Source organism: Poromitra crassiceps (assembly GCF_964638095.1).
Source record: "Poromitra crassiceps genome assembly, chromosome: 9".
Lineage (NCBI taxonomy): Eukaryota > Metazoa > Chordata > Actinopteri > Beryciformes > Melamphaidae > Poromitra > Poromitra crassiceps.
The window spans coordinates 55,449,788-55,466,069 of record NC_139630.1 but is presented as its reverse complement, the minus strand read 5'-3'; the positions used below and the strand labels follow the sequence as shown (position 1 = coordinate 55,466,069).

The window sequence follows — 16,282 nt, the reverse complement described above, 5'->3', positions numbered from 1 at the left end:
AGTCTCAAGTCTCTTATGGATGAGCGTTCTATCATCTGCTTCTGCTGCATGCCATCCAGTCTGCTTAGAACATTGCATAGCTAAAACTAAGGGATTCAAAGCAGGTTCAGGTTTCTTTGCAGCATGTAGCTTTTTCATCATCTGATTCCGTTTTTTGTTGCGAGGCATCTCACAACAATACAAGTAGGAATCAGTATATTCACAAACAAAAGTAGTAGTTACTTGCCTGTTGCCTCACTGTTGTAGCGTGGATGAGGTACTGGTGGAGTTGATGTTAGATGGAGAGGGAGGCTGAGCGATTAATAGCCACCTGGGGAGTTTGTATCTCTTCGGTCCTACGCTGCAGGTCTGTGGGGTCACACAACTGATATACCAGCAGGAGCTGCTTTTTCGTCTTATGGACAGACTGGATGCTTGCTGGTGGTGTTTTATGGGACTGGATGCTTACGTGTGCACTGCTTCCACTTATATAGGGTGAGCCAGGAAGGATTTATGACATCACTGATGACATCACAATTGCTCAAGTGACATCACTGATGGCATCACAATTGCTCGAGATGATGTCATCAGTGGGACGGACAGACAAACAGACAAACAAACAGAGCCCTAGCTCCCTTAGATAGATAGATGTGCTCATTTTTGATGTATTTCCAGACACTTTTAGAGACACTGTGAGGGAATAAATTCAACAAACTTTTTTTTTCAATGGCAAGCACTTCAATATGCTCAAGGGTAATGGGTATCACCCAAAATGTGTATGATTAACAAATACGAAGTTGTAGCTAACATTGTGAGAAATGACATGTTGTATTACGACTACATACTTACATGAGAAAATAAAAATCTGTTCTACTTAGAGACTCAACAACCATTTCAATCAGGAGAGACTAGAGACCAAAGGATGAATAAAGTGATATTTATTACAATAAAGTGAATAATTTACGACAGAAAGAATGATGAGAATAAAGTATTGTTATTAGTCTTTGGCGGTTAGACACCGCAGGGAGATCTTGAGAGAGCTGCACCAGCCCAGATCAGCATCCAGATATATCCCCCTGCAGTGTCTAGATACTGGTGGTGCTGGTGATCTCCTTCTGAGACGGAGACTCTTCCGACTGAAGAATGGGATAGGTCTGCGATGACCGGGAGGAGAAGGGGAGGAGGAGGGTGCGAGCCTGACAGCAGCGATGATTGAGAGGCTGAATGAGGCAGAAACAAGCATATTTAAGGAACCCGCCTCCAAGCAATTGGCTTACGACTGGGTTGTGGAGCAACGTGATAGGCTTACACTGGAGGTGCGTAGGGTGAGAGGTGATGAGAGCAGTGATGTGACACTATGCAATTGGTTAACAGAGACTGGGCGGCAACCAGCTGATAGTTCATTGAAACCCGGAAATTGACAGCTTATTATGATCTTGTGAGTAGATTGAAGAGTGGAGATATAAAGTGAATTAAGGAAGTGTAAAAGATATTATAGTCTTCCTGGCTTGAACTTACGTTGAGAACTACATTTCTGTGGATTCCTTGCCCCCAAAAATGTGGAAATAGACACCAAATTTGTAATTCTAGGTCTAGTTGGAGTCAAGATATGGCCAACATTTTAATAATGGCAGCCATTTTGAAAAAATGTAATTTTAACATATTTCCACTAATGGGATTTTCTGGGATTTTTAATATAGTGTTTCGGGCATCAATATAAACATAAAAATGTGAAAATAAATTCTGTTGCAATTAGTTTAAGGTCAAACCTTATTTTCCCTAGACTATAGTGAACCCAGACCACTTTGTTTGATCAAAGACAGCGGCCGGTGTCACAGTTGCCCACACGCACAGGGAGCGAACCTTGACGCTCGTCATTTGCTCTGTCGAGCAACACTTATCAAAGCAGCCTTTAGAATCAGGGTCAGTATGGAAATACCTTGTGGGGTTTCATGACATAATAATAATAATAATAGTATAATATATATATAATAATGGTTTAATGACATAAGAGAGTTGTGTGCAGAATTTGACTCTCCTTGTCCCAACCATGTAGGAGCATTTAGAGCGAGCGATCGCCCTCCGAGACGACGACCCGCTGTGCTTCTACCTGCTGGGTCGATGGTGCTATGAGGTGAGCCAAGGAAACACCTTCCCTAATGTCTTCTCAGTGCTATGAGGTGAGCCAAGGAAACACCTTCCCTAATGTCTTCTCAGTGCACCTTTGGATCATCCAATCATACCAGGACACACAAATGGAACATTCACACATGAACCTGACCTTCTCACATTGTGATTGAGCATCACAGGGTATCCGCGGGGTCGTACAAGTATTGAAAGGCAATAAATACATTTAGTGAAAAGTATTAAAAAGGCTTAATCACCATTTTATGAGGTATCCAATTTTGGTTAGCTGAAAGTTTGTGTGAATTGATTTATTTATTTTGCCCCTATTTTGCTCCGCCTTCATTTAGAGCAAATTCCAATCATTGAAGTTTGAAACCCTCATTAGTGTTTTGCTTGCACCTGTGTTTACCCTGCCTTTTCGACACAAAATGGCCCCCGGGAGAAGGGTCTATTGTAGGAACCCTATCGTGTAAGTAGAGCCAAGATGTCTCCGTGCAACATGGCCAGGGCTTGAAGTTATTGATGCCAGCTGTTGCTGCTGTTCCTCTGTAGGTGTCCACCCTGGGCTGGCTGGAGAAGAAGGCAGCTGCTGCTCTGTACGAACAGCCACCCAGCTCCACTCTGCACGACGCCCTCGAGAACTTCCTCAAGGTATCGCTCCACAGAGATTTCGGCTGTACTTCTGCAGAGTGACTATAAAAGAGTTCAAGTCCATGCCCACGTTTAGGGCTGAACAATGAATTGAAATTTTTATCAAAATCGTAATATGGGTTACTACAATTTTCTACTGCAATTTTCAAATCACAGGAGAGGCACAATATTTGTTAAGCCATAAATAGAAAACTCTTTCTGGTTCTTTTCTCAACTCAATCTTTGCTCAGTGTTTCCGTTTTGCATTCACTTCCAGGCAGAGGAACTCAATCCAGGTTTCTCCAAGACAGCGAGACTTTACATCGCCAAGGTAAAGAATCAACGTCACTGAATTCACCAAGTACAATAAAGACGAAGGATTTTGTCCCGCGTGTATTTTATGCTGGGGTATATTGGCAACTTTACACCATAAAATTGACTGTGCATTTTTTGGTGTTGATTGTCTTCTAGTGTCACAAGGAGCTGGGAAACATCTCTGAGGCGAAAAACTGGACTGAGCTGGCCATGCAGACGCCTGCTACCGCTAACGAAGTGAGACCAAACTCCACTCCTCATTTGAACTGATGCTCGTTTCTGCACACCATGTGGTTATATTGTTGTGGAAGCTATTTGGAAATCACAGGCATTAATAATGTGGTTTTGTGCTTCCCTAATGTTCAAATCTTTTCACTAATGTCAGTTGTCCTTCCTTTATTTCCAAGGATGAACAATTGGCTAAATTGGAGGTTCAGCTCGGCGTTTTAACTGACCACTGACTTTCCACCGGCGACCAGTAGGTGGAGTCATGCAGCCGATGCCACCGATTGGCTAGCTAGACCGCCAATCAGTGATCATCCAATCAGACTCACTCTACAAATAATGCGCACAATATCTCCCCCTCGCTTCACTTCTGGTCAGAAAGATTATATCCGTCTGTCATACTGTCACTGTGAAATGATATGGAGTGAGTTTTTGAAGTATATTTATTTATTGAAAATGTAATAATTGAAGTCGGTACCACTGAGTAATATTATTTATTGTTACCTTAATTTTTGAACTATTTATTGTTTGCCTTTATATCTGATAATCACCTTTGAACATTCTATGTCAAGTTTTGTTTTGCAGCGGTTTTGTTAATCCGGCAGGCAGAGCTTCGAGTTTATCAGATATAAGTTCTTAGGAATTTTTCCAAGGTTCTCCAAAAGCAGTGGTGAGGTCCAAAAAATGTATAGAATCTATACTTTAGATAGTGTGTGTTGCGTGTGATATGGGTTCAGGAAGCCTGGAACAAAAGGTAACAAATTAGCAAAGAAAACGGTTATCTCAGGACAAAGTGAGTGGCATCATTTTTATATCGGTAGGAGAGCGAATCACATTAAATGTTGGTTTTAACGACACTGGTATAAAATGAAAAGCAAGTCGTGCTTTCATGGAGTTGGATGTGTGGAGGGTTACACAGCATGTCTGAAAAGTATAGAAGATGTCAGTTTCTCAGTTTCTAGTTCTTAAATAGTTTAGAAAAAATGCCACTAAGTTTGGGAAAACGTCTAAATGTATCACCACATTGCAAATTGCTTCTCACAGAGTGATGTATTACAAAGTTGTGAGATGGTAAGAGATTAACTTTAAGCATCTAAATATTGAGGTCTAGAAACTTTCAAAATTAACATCTACAGTAAGTTTGATCAGGTTGAGGTTGAGGAAAGAAGAGTAGTTTGGTAACCATACTGCACAAATGAAGCTTTCTCGTCAATAACTGTTCTCCTGAGTGTTAAACATCCTTTTATTCTAATACTGTACTTAAATATGATGGGTCCATTGCAAATTGCTCTTTTCCAAATGTGTGTACTGTTTGCAGCTCATTTCAAAACAGTCACAGGTTAATTCTCCAGAAATTTGCAAATTTAGATGTGATACACCGCAGTAGAAAATAGTTTTTGATCAAAATGTCTTTCTTGAAGCTTAGTTAATTGTCCTTTCAATCAAGGCCCATCTTCAGTTTTTTTGGGTCATTGTGTAGTACAAGGCACCTGTCTTAACAGTCATGTAATTACATGGACAATTTGCATGGATCCTTCGGTGTGGTTTTACTGTGCAAAGCATCTTACTGTCACTACTGTACATTGTTTCCTTAAGTGCGTTTGCTTCCTTTGATTTTTCTCAGAAAATGTTTACATTCCTTTCTAATCCTTAAGTTAAGGGGGAAGATGCCTATGTGTGAGCCAATATTTCTTTATAATGTAACATTACTTTGATGGCACTTTGGTTTTGTATTTTCTTTTCAAAGTTCATTTTAAAGTCCCTGCTTTGAGATTTCAGTGGGTTTCCCTTATACAGCCTTAGTTTCAGTGGATGTCCTTTTAAATGTTTGAAGACATCTATAGGTTCCTAAATATACTGATCCCACGAGGAATAAAAATTAACTAATATGCACACATGGATAGTATTCAATAAAATCTTTTTCTATACATTTATGAATTCCTTGTATATTTTGTTTTGTCCAATTCCATTTGGTATTAAATGTATGTTCTCGCAACACCTCATAAAACATTTATAAATAAATCACTGATCATTCACATCAATATGCGAACGATGTCTCGGGCAGGATTTCCCAAAGGAGACAAATTATCCTAATGATAAAACAAATTTATTATTGCTATAAAGCGTATATACAGAAAACAGTTCTGAAAAGGACAAACAAAACATAAATATTACTTTCCATCAATTTTCCACTTACAAATAATACCTACAACCCAGTTTTCAATTCTTACAATAAACATGACCTGACACTGCCATATGGATGTTGTTTTCACAAAACAGATTTGTGGCATGTGCGAATCCAGCTGCCTTGCAAGGTTAGAATAAACAAGTGACAAAACCAGGCATGAGAAATTATATTAAAAGTTACTACAATATATTTGGTAACACTTTAGGTAAATAATGCTAGTAGAAGAAGGGGGCGGGGGTTGTGTAGGTACAGTGCAGAACAAAATCTGGACACGCTTTGCAAATACAGAGTAATGTCTGTATCAATATAGACAAAGTTAACTTTATTTTAAGGGGGCATTTAAAAGCCCCGATCATCCCAATTCGAAGGGCAATTTTAGATTTTTTTACGGGCAATTTGCCCCGAGCCCCCCCGTAATTTCCTACCCTGATGTGCAGGTGTGTGGAACGGGAATCAAAACAGGATCTGTTCAAGCCGTTACATCTACAGACAAACCCAAACCGTTGAATGTCAAGCTGTTAAACTGTTACAAATAGTCGGTACTCTCTCTGTAGGCAGATTATCCAAATAGTGTTACCAAATATTTTCGTTCAACCCCTCGATAGGTGAAACTGCCCTGGTTGTAAAAAAAAAAATCGAAGAAAATCCTTCCTTGCTGCTGCATCACTGAGCTACAAAAGCCTCGGCCTACGACGCTCTTTATCATCTGCATCGTCAACTCTGCTTTACTCAGAATCAAGCCCACCCAAAATCATACACAACGCAAATGCCACGGCCTTCATCAAGCGTTTCTCCAAGGTTTTCTATGAAGGCAGCTCTGTGGGTGGGGGGGGGGGGGAATGGCACATGAGATACTCTAGTCCAAATGACACCGGTCACAGGGCACGACACCCCGCTGCTTCCCATCATGCTCCCTTGCTCAGTCCTTGGCGTCGCCCACTCCGTCAGCGTTGATGGCGAACATGGCTTCGGCCTCGGGCAGGCAGGGCGAGTCGTAGATTTTGCAGATTCTTGTCTCTCCCCGGCCCTTCCTCAGGTACAGACTGGAATGAGAAGCTGTACTTTTAATCCTGATTGTGATGTGCGACTTGTTTTCAGTCATAGGTGGGTGTAAAGAGGGCGATGGCACTGAAACAGCAAGAGAGCGCGAGTGTCCAGTCAAGAAAAACTACATCACTCACCGTGTGGTGGAGGCGTGGGCCAGAATGTTGCCACCGATTGGTTTCTTGGGATCTGCGGAGAACATGGCCGCCCCGTCCACCTGGGCCACCACCTGATTGCTGATCACCACGGCAACGCCAAACTGTTGTGTCACAGGATTAGATCGATGTATTGAGATCAGTTGCTCACCACACCTGGCATTAACATACATGCCATATGTGTATTGTGAGGATGTGATTACATTTACATTAGGGATGGGCGCGAGTACTCGGGTACTCGAGTGCTCGTTCATAACGTCAGTACTCGAGTAACGTTTGCGCTGTCCGGGTACTCGCCCCACTCCCCACCCCTTTAAAAATGGTCTAAATCTACGCATGCATCGTTATGTGGATCTGCCAGCATGAACTGCACGGGCGTCAAGTCAGCCACAATGTACAAGTACATCATCCGCTTTGTTGATTTCAAAATAAAAGGCTTATTGTAACGCAAGTTGTAACCTTATCTACTTTGAGTAATGCGTTACAGCCATAGTTTCACGCCATATAACATCACGAGTATTTTGATACAAGGTTTGCTGCTTCGTTCGTTGAAATACCCTTTTCTCCTCCAACGTGCATAAATAGCTATTTACTTTTGTTTAAGTAACATTATTTTGAAAGTTTTAACCGGAAGTTTTCCAGCTTATCCCGAAAATGGTGGCTGAAGATATGCTCCCGAAGGAGACAGATGCACGCTTCTTCATAGCGCACGCCCGATAAAACTCATTCAAAACTTTGCAGTAGTTTACTGACTACACTGTCGTTTCCCATAACGTTAGTCACAAGAAATGTGGAGAAAGAATCGCTTTTTGGGAGACAATCGTTTCATGGTGATCACTATTTAGCTGCAGCTGTAACGTTAATCACACTGGTCAGTGGTCAGTTTTCACTTTTTGGCAGAACACCGGACCTTGTAATCCGTGGATTTACGTTAGTGTAAGTAAAATTGATGATACTGGACAATGGACATGTATTGGAATTGAGCCTTCGCTTGTTTCACAACAATATTGTCCGCTCCGAAGCGCTAATGCCATCCATCCAACCATCGGAGATGCTGTCTGAGGTAGGCTTTAGACGTTAGCTGAGCGTCACCTCACCTAATATCACAGTCAGTCAGTCCCTCTCCTCACATGCTCCAGGTAGCGCTTTCTCCATGCAAAAATGCAAACGTTATGTGTGAACAGCCCCACACACAGCAGATTACCCCTGCTCCGTCATTACCATAGTAATCACACAGACCCCCCGCCCCCCCTCCACGCAAGTACTCGAGTACTCGTTCATAATAGAAGGAGAGTACTCGAGTATTTAAATTGCTTAAAATGCCCATCCCTAATTTACATCTGGCATTCAAACACATCTCCTGTAGAGATCTCCAAGGGTATATGGCCCAATGATAGTGTACTTGTTCTCCATTCAGGACAATCAATTTGAACAAGCATGTTACTATCTGAGCTCCCTACTGCCTGTTTGATCTGTGTGTTTTTCCTGGTTGGAAACCTACATGAAAGTTTATCCAGACTAGAAATATTGCACCCTCATTTCTAGGTCACATGCTCATTCGTAGCACATGCTGCACACGCCGCGCTCAACGTTGATTACTTGTGGAGCGACGGTGCGCCACGCAGAACCTCTACGCCTTATAAGTTATTATAGTAGTGAGATTTACATACTGGATAACAGTGATTTTATACTTCTTATTAGTTATTGTGATTTAATGAGCGTCTGGTCACCTCAGACGTGGTTTAGGTTTTGACTGGATCGCCAACACGTCTTGAATGCATGCACACCTGGATTGTGACGACGCCGGGTACACGGGAGGCTTCGACTGTTGTCGGTTAACACGATTAATACCTTGCAAATGGCAACTGACGCACCCAGCTCAGTTTGGTCACCCACCTCGTCTGCCAGCCTCAGCAGCATCCTAAGGAAGCGGCCCAGATGTCCTTGTCTGGCCGCGAGTTCTCCTCTGCCTGAGTAGTCTGTTCTGTACAGCGCTGTGGCACTGTCCACTATCAACAGAGCATACCTGGGAGAAAGAAGAGGTGGTTAGACACCAGAGCTTCAGATCCATCACCAGATCTCTCCACTAGTAAGACAAGGAAGTGTGTGCGGTCGGGTCTGTGACTCGCCTGGACTCGGCCATCATGGCAGAGGCTTGGTACAGCAGCTGGGTCTGGTGGTCGGTGTTGAAGGCTCGGGCGTAGGCCACGTTGTCCAGAACATCACTGCCTACCAACCCATACCTTTAGACAGAGAGAGGGAGGTCAAATGTTATAGAATTCAATATGCAGGGTCTCTACTCATTTTCCAATTACAAATGTAACTTTAATCATCTTTATTTGAATATCAAGATTCAAGATTCAAGATTCAAGATTCAAGATTTATTAAGTGTCCCAAAAGGGCAAATTGGATTGCAGAAAGCGTAGTACGAAGTACATACATAAAAACAAATAAGACAAAAAAAACATTGTAAAAACAGTCTAGAGCAGCAGTTTAAAGTGCAACACAATAGTTAAAGTGCAAATGACAACAGTAGCAACGATCTAAAGTGCACAGTAGAGATATAAAGTGCATAGTAGCAAAGTGCAGTTCGCTCACAGCAGCACATTTATATCACAAGAAAGAGCTACAATGTATCATTGTATTAAAGCACAAGAGAAAAAACCTCAGTCCAGACCAAAGGGCAGACAAAGTATATAATACAGATGTACTGTACTGTACCCCTAAGAATAAATAAAGATAAAAGAATAAAAGAATAAAAGAATAAAATAAATAAATAACAAAATAACAGCAACGGCAGATGGGGAGACATTACATTTGTACCCCAGCAGCGTTCAACGCTCTGATAGAGACAGGCACAAAGGAATTTCTGTATCTGTTCTTTTTAACTATGGGGGCACGAAGGCGGAGCCCGGAAGGAAGCAGCTCATATTCGAACCTCAGAGGGTGGGCATCATCTGATCGGATGGACTCAGCTTTTTTCAGCACCTGTTTATTACAGATCTGGTCCAGGCTTCTGAACTGGGTTCCGGCTATTTTTGAAGCCACCTTCACTATTCTCCCCAGGGAGTTCTTGTCTTTAGTACAAAGATTACCATACCAGCAGATTATGGAAAATGATATGACAGACTCCACAAAAGCACTATAGAACATTTTCATCAGAGTTTTATCAACCTGAAATTTGGCCAGCTTCCTAAGGCAGTAAAGGCGCTGCTGACCTTTCTTACACAGCATGTCGGTATTCAGATCAAACTTCAGCTTGCTGTCAATTACCGTACCCAGATATTTGTAGTCTGTCACTATATCGACAGGCTGACCGTTGACAAAACTGCTCTGGGGAACAGGGGGGGAACGTCGAAAATCAATACAAACCTCTTTCGTTTTGGAAACGTTGAGTTCTAAGGAAGCATTTTCGCACCAAGAAACGAAGTCGTCAATGACTTGGCCGTGTCCTACATCATCATCGTCAAGCAGACTGACGATGACAGAATCGTCAGCGTACTTGACGATGAATCTGTTGGCGAAACGGCTGCGACAGTCGTTGGTGTATAGAATATATAAGAAAGCAGATAAAACACAGCCTTGGGGCGAGCCGGTAGAGGACAATAAGAGATACTGGACAGTATCCCATTGACCCTCACCTGCTGAGATCTATTCGTTAGAAAGTCTAGAATCCAACCAACGAGGCACTTATCCAGACCGAAAAAGCTGGTTAATTTCTCGACCAGAATGTGTGGCTGGATGGTGTTAAATGCTGATCTCGACTGCGTCTGACGATGTTGCTCATTGTTCAGTTCAGTGTGATGCATGCAGATAGCGGCTGGTCAATATGACTGACTTAATAGCCACAGCTGTGAAGAATACTTGAACTTGGTGACGGCTGATGCTTATCGTGTTGAACAGGAAATGTGTGGACTAACCTCTCGGCGACAGCCAGAAGTCTCTCAGGTCTGAAGGTTCCCTCTGTGTCGATGTACATGGCTTTACCTTCTCCACCACCCTGGTCGATGGGCAACTGTGTGTGGTGACAAGAATGTGGAATCACTACAGGCACACGGTGCCATTTCCCCCGCAGACCAGTACAAGTACCAGTCATTTACATACAAGTGCTACAACATTTGATATGCCAACTATGCAACCTCTTCAACAAGACAGTACTTAATAACCAGATGACAGCACAAGCCAGCTTAAAAAAAGTATTGATTTTTCATTCAATGGAAATATATAATACGGTATCTGTGGCTCTCATCAAATAGAAAACATTTCTTCTTATTTTTCCCCATTTTCACTCAACAGTAAAATGCCTCCTCTCCACCAATGCTGCTAAATTCAGACTGTGGCTAGGAAGGTTTTTCTTTAGCACACAATTTGATTTCAAAGATTTCATTATTTTTATTCCATTTCTAAAGACCCACTTTATTGATAAGAGCTAGAATCCACCAGCCACTGCCGACTAGGGGTGTCAAAAATAATCGATTATACGATGCATCGCGATGCGGACGTGCACGATTCTGCATCGATTAACAAATATCAAAAATCGATTATTAAAAAAAAAAAAAAAAAATTTTTTTTTTTTTTTTTTTTTATAATCAAATAAAATAGAATGTAAGTACATGCAGTTGTTTATTTTAATTATGGATCATAATACAATGCAATTCCAAATGCACTTTTATTTTAAAAGTAGCCACACAGTGAGAAAAAAGAAAGTGAGAAAAAATAAATCATGTATTGCGGAAAAAGTGATGCATCGATTTAAGATGCATCGCGATGCATCGTGATGCATCGTTTAATCGAATCGAATCGAATCGTTGACAGATGAATCGTAATCGAATCGAATCGGGAGGCCAGTGAAGATTCACAGCCCTACTGCCGACAGGGGGCAGAAAGATTACTGGTGAAGATTACTCATTACTAAAGATTACTAAACATTACTTAACCTAATAGATTTCGTGGTGTGGTGGTATGGATCGTGATTACAGCTGAAAGCATCAAGACTTAATAACTACAACAAGTGGATCACAATCCATTCCACAGCTTATATTAGCAGCCAGTAAGGTTTGTTGCTGAATGAATCCTCTCACTCTCCAGTTAGTAGACGGCTGAGTGTACCTGGCAGGTGACAGCGAGGGTGTGGCACAGCTGGGTTTTCCCTGTCCGAAACTCTCCAAACATCTCTGTGATGGAGCCTGTCTCAATCCCACCTGGAGGAGACAGAGCGGCATTTGAAGTGTCAGAAGAAATACAAAGACATCAAATCATCTGTAAAATATATAAAAAGGTATAAATATTTTTTTTAAAAAGGTGGACGGATTAGAAACTGTTATGCCAGGGGTGTCCAAACTTTTTTGAATGGGGGCCAGATTAGATGTGAAAATACCTGCTTCTCACCTCATGTGGGTTAAAAAAAAATCACATTGTACAACACAATTGTACTCCTGTTTAACATGTGAAAACCTTAGTTCCACCTGCGTTGTTTCTACTTTGTGCTTGTCTACAAACTGTACGATAGTGCGGTCATCGTTTGTATGAGGGGAGGCCCACAGTCTCAGACTTTGAAAACCCCTGCATTAGCCTATTCTTAAAAAAAAGAAAAGAAAATGGGTCTAATGCTCACTGTGGTAGTACATCCCCAAATTCACCAGCTGCTATGCTATTTTCCCAGCCAGCTCGATATTCAGAATAGTTTTCCCCCTCTGAAATGTGTCTGTAATCACGATCGGTTATTTTTGTTTGCCATTGAAAACAATTAACAAATCAATTAAATATCTATAATATAATAATAAAGACCTTGGAACAATGGTTGGTCGGCTGGTAGAATGAGCAAACTGGTGGTCATTTCCTACATTGTGAACCACACCATGACAAACAGTGTGAAGAAGAGATCTACAGACCCTGCAGAAGCTTGTCCAGCTCCTTGGAGCCTGTGGAGATCTGGATGATCTCCGCTCTCCTCTGATGGAACTCTGTAGCGGTGGTGAAGCCCATGGGCACCAGTTTGGCAGCTTCAGCCTGAGGGGGCGAACCCACACAGAAGGCACAGAATGTAAAAAAGAAAAACATTTCTCAAATAAGGAGCAAATACAAGAAAACAAGGAACCCAAATAGCAAATACAATGTATAGGCTTGAAAGTTACATTGGATTGACGACGGAAATCTTGCAAAGCTGAGGAAGTTAATTAGGTTTTTCAGATAATCTATTTTTGTGTTTTGGGGTATTTGAGTAAAGTGATATTCCATCCTAAGAGCCACCTCACCCTCCTCTAACTGGAACCTGTTACACTTTGATTGCGTTTCATTTCACTATCATGCATTCTGTGCGCCTACTAGCCCACAATCCTGCATTACCAAAAATTTAAATAATGTGCGTTAAAAATAAAAACTTTCTACCACTATGAAATACCAAAATGTCCCTGTATGAATGAACATAGGAACAGGAATAATAGAAAGGGTACATGTTGTAAGTCAGAAGATGACAAAATATTGACTGTAGTCTCTTACCAGAACCTTCTCGGCTTTGGCCTCACTGATCCCCTTGATGTTGAGCAGCTCCTTCTTGGGGGCGTAGGCCACCGCCTCCACGGTGTGGAAGCCGGCGTCCTCCAGCTTCTTGATGTCACTGGCACTGATGCCACATTGCTGCGTGGGGACAGAGTGGGTAAGTTCAGTTATTCTTCATTTAAGTTAAGTTGCTGCGTGGGGAGACAGTGGAACGAGTATAAATCACATCAATCACTGGGAGAGGGGCATTCCTGGATTCACACATCCATGGCGTTTGCAAATACAACCAATACATATTAGATCTCAGAGTGACCACAACACCCCAGTAACTAGTGGCCCGTTCCTTTAAAACTGGGAAATGGGAATGTGATGGTTCAAAGGTCATGAGCAGGTGACGTCACCAGTGCTCGTATTTTCTCTCCCAAACTTGGAGGAGCCTCAGCAGCCCTGACCTCAAAAATCCAAGATGGCTGCTCCGCACATCAACAGTAGTTAACATCGTAGTAAATACTGTTTATTAGCAGTAGCACTTGTCTTTTTTGTGTCTCATTAAATCAGCTGTTCACACAGCACTGTCTAACTCCCATCTGTGTGGACATGTTGTTGCAGTGTTTGTATGCGCAAAGTTCCACAAAATGCATTGTTATCAACTGTTATTGCTAACGATGGCTAGCCTGGCTAGAGCTAGTCTCTCCCCAGACTCAAATATTATGTTGAATCGCTGCGCAAATGAGTCTGTACCACTTCACAGCCACTGCTGGGGTTTGGTGGGCGTGTCTAGGGGGGTGAAATTGAATGAGTGACAGTTCGTAGCACCAATGAGAGGGGGCCAAAATCCCTGCTGCAGTGTGTGCAAACCTGGTCAAGAACTACATGAAACGTCTGATCTCTGTAATTGCAAACAAAGGTTTCTTTACCAAATATTAAGTTCCGTTTTCTGATGTATCAAATACTTATTTCATGCAATAAAATGCTCTGGATTTTTGTTTTAGATTCCGTCTCTCACAATTGAAGTGTACATATGATAAAAATTACAGACCTCTACATGCTTTCTAAGTGGGAAAACCTGCAAAATTGGCAGTGTATCAAATACTTGTTCTCCCCACTGTATATATATATATATATATATATATATATATATATATATATACACACACACACACTTTTCAATATTATTCCTACCTACCATACCTCAGAGTTTTTAAATGATTGTGCATGTCATCATCAGTTTAGACAGCCGAATTGTGTGCCAGATGTACCAAAATCAATATATCATCACAATATGATTCCACTATAAGGACACTGAATTATGGCCCAGCCCAGTGACTGCACATTATCTTTGATCATGGATGGAGAAGGTCTGGAGCCAGGCTAGTTATTTTTTGTTGTTCCATAAGGAAATGAAGGGTGGCCTCCCACCCTGCTCACCACACCACCCTCATACCCCAACAGCACCAGTAGGAGCTCCCTGATCCTGGACACCTAGCATTACCTCCAGTCTGCTCAGGAGCTGCGGGCCGAGGGTTTCCTCCTCCTCCACCTCTGTCTCCACCCTGGCCTCGCTTCTCATCGCCATGGTCTAAAAAAACACATTAGATTATATGTCATTGCATTAGATAGGAAGAAAGAAAGCTATAGCTTCTGTGCGACATACAATTGTTAAGTTCAACAAAACAAGCCAGGGTACGTTCAGAAAAGTAGCTAAGCAAGACTGGCACACTTTCAGACCTGAAAACAGTTACAAAATGACGGGTGTGTACAGCTTAATGGGTTTATCAAAGCTAGCGTTCATGTCAAATATTAGCCTCAACGCGAGACTCATCAGTAAAAAACAAAAAAACAAGCTAACGCTAGTAGGTTCATTTCACTTGTTTAAACAGCGAATTTGAATTACCGTAGGTTGAGTCTTACCAAAATAATTAAATAACGTTAGCTAACGTTAGAATAATAGCTTAGCATTAGCGTTGTTTTCACAATTAGCTAACGTCAAAAATAACTAGCTTAGCATTAGCACAGTTGTCACAGAGCTTGTAGCTTGCTACGGCTGGCTGTGAGACTACGATTAGTGAACCCAGACCACTTTGTTTGATCAAAGCGGCCGGCGGCCGGTGTCACAGTTCAATCTTTGTTAGTATGAGTTAATGTTACATTCTAACCATGAGCAACGAAAAGTCAATGTTTTGTTTGTTTGATACTGGTTCACCTACTTGCTGTTGTTGTTGCCTTCTTTTTTCCCCTCAAAGTTGAAGGAAATAACCAACAACCAACCAAACCTCCCGCGCGCAACGTCATGCGGAACGTAATCTTTTGACGTAATGACGCTGTACGCAATGACGCCGCCTTTCTGGAGCGTTCTGATTCGTCGATCACCAGCACCAGCGTCAAGCTAGCGAGAAGGAGCAACAATAAGCATTTTCAGTGGCCGTTTTTCAAAGTAAAATAACCTTTCTGCACAGGTCTAGAGCACACAGACAGACGCCATTGAAAAATGATAATTTGCACATTAAAACTATAAATTAAGCATTTAAACGTTATGTTGTATGACAATAACTGTTTTAATAACATTGAGAACGTTCTTCTCAGTATCTAAATTGATAAATGCTGTTGACTGGAGTGCATAGCCTTTACAAATTGGACACTGTAGCAACCAGGTATGTGTTCAAAGTGGCAGCTTGCCAAACATATAAGTTACACACACTAGGGAAGACCCCTATGACATCACACTCTAGCCTCGCGTCACCAGGCTCTTCTCGGCGAGAAAGAGCCTGGCTTCCGCTCACAATTGATTGTGTCACCCTACCTGGTTCCGGCCTAGAGCCCGCCCTAGACCGGATGGGCAGCGTTTCTAGCTCGTCAACTTTTACGGTAACTTGACAATTTGACACAAGTATCAGAACGGCAAACAACAAAACAAAAGATGGACGTACCGAACGAAGTTTTTGAAGAAGTTATTTTAGAAACATTGCCGATTCACAATCTCACATCTTTTAAGCCAATACAGAAGCTTTGCATCAGACAATTAATCGAGGCAAGAGACGTCAAGCTAACGGCAACAAAGACGTTTTTTGGCGCACTGCCTTCCGGTGTTCATTCTGGTTCCGTGGTTTACGCCCCATGACAA

At 41.9% G+C, this 16,282-nt stretch overlaps 1 protein-coding gene across 2 annotated transcripts; it reads right to left on the bottom strand.

Moving 5' to 3' along the window:
- Positions 1-5,405: 5,405 nt before the first annotated feature.
- On the bottom strand, positions 5,406-16,154 carry LOC310782448 (DNA repair protein RAD51 homolog A). Of its 2 annotated transcripts, none has more exons than XM_083643119.1 (10): positions 16,089-16,154; positions 14,654-14,740; positions 13,162-13,299; positions 12,555-12,672; positions 11,773-11,864; positions 10,584-10,678; positions 8,793-8,906; positions 8,560-8,689; positions 6,646-6,767; positions 5,406-6,507 (listed from the first exon to the last, which is right to left on the bottom strand). In XM_083643119.1, exons 2-10 carry the CDS (start codon positions 14,735-14,737, stop codon positions 6,384-6,386), a joined length of 1,017 nt encoding a protein of 338 aa, XP_083499245.1. In that variant the 5' UTR covers positions 14,738-14,740; positions 16,089-16,154; the 3' UTR covers positions 5,406-6,383. The 2 variants fall into 2 exon arrangements, with proteins under 2 accessions (XP_083499245.1, XP_083499244.1); XM_083643118.1 differs by lacking the exon at positions 16,089-16,154 and adding an exon at positions 15,369-15,425.
- Between the last annotated feature and the right edge of the window lie 128 nt (positions 16,155-16,282).

Bases quoted from the DNA above. Each gene is read 5' to 3' on its own strand.
- LOC310782448 (XM_083643119.1), bottom strand. From the start codon at position 14,737: ATGGCGATGAGAAGCGAGGCCAGGGTGGAGACAGAGGTGGAGGAGGAG. The intron at 11,865-12,554 runs GTCTGTAGATCT...TGTCTCCTCCAG, and splicing joins GCTGGACAAGCTTCTGCAGG to GTGGGATTGAGACAGGCTCC. The intron at 8,907-10,583 runs GTTAGTCCACAC...CTCTGTCTAAAG, and splicing joins CTTCTGGCTGTCGCCGAGAG to GTATGGGTTGGTAGGCAGTG.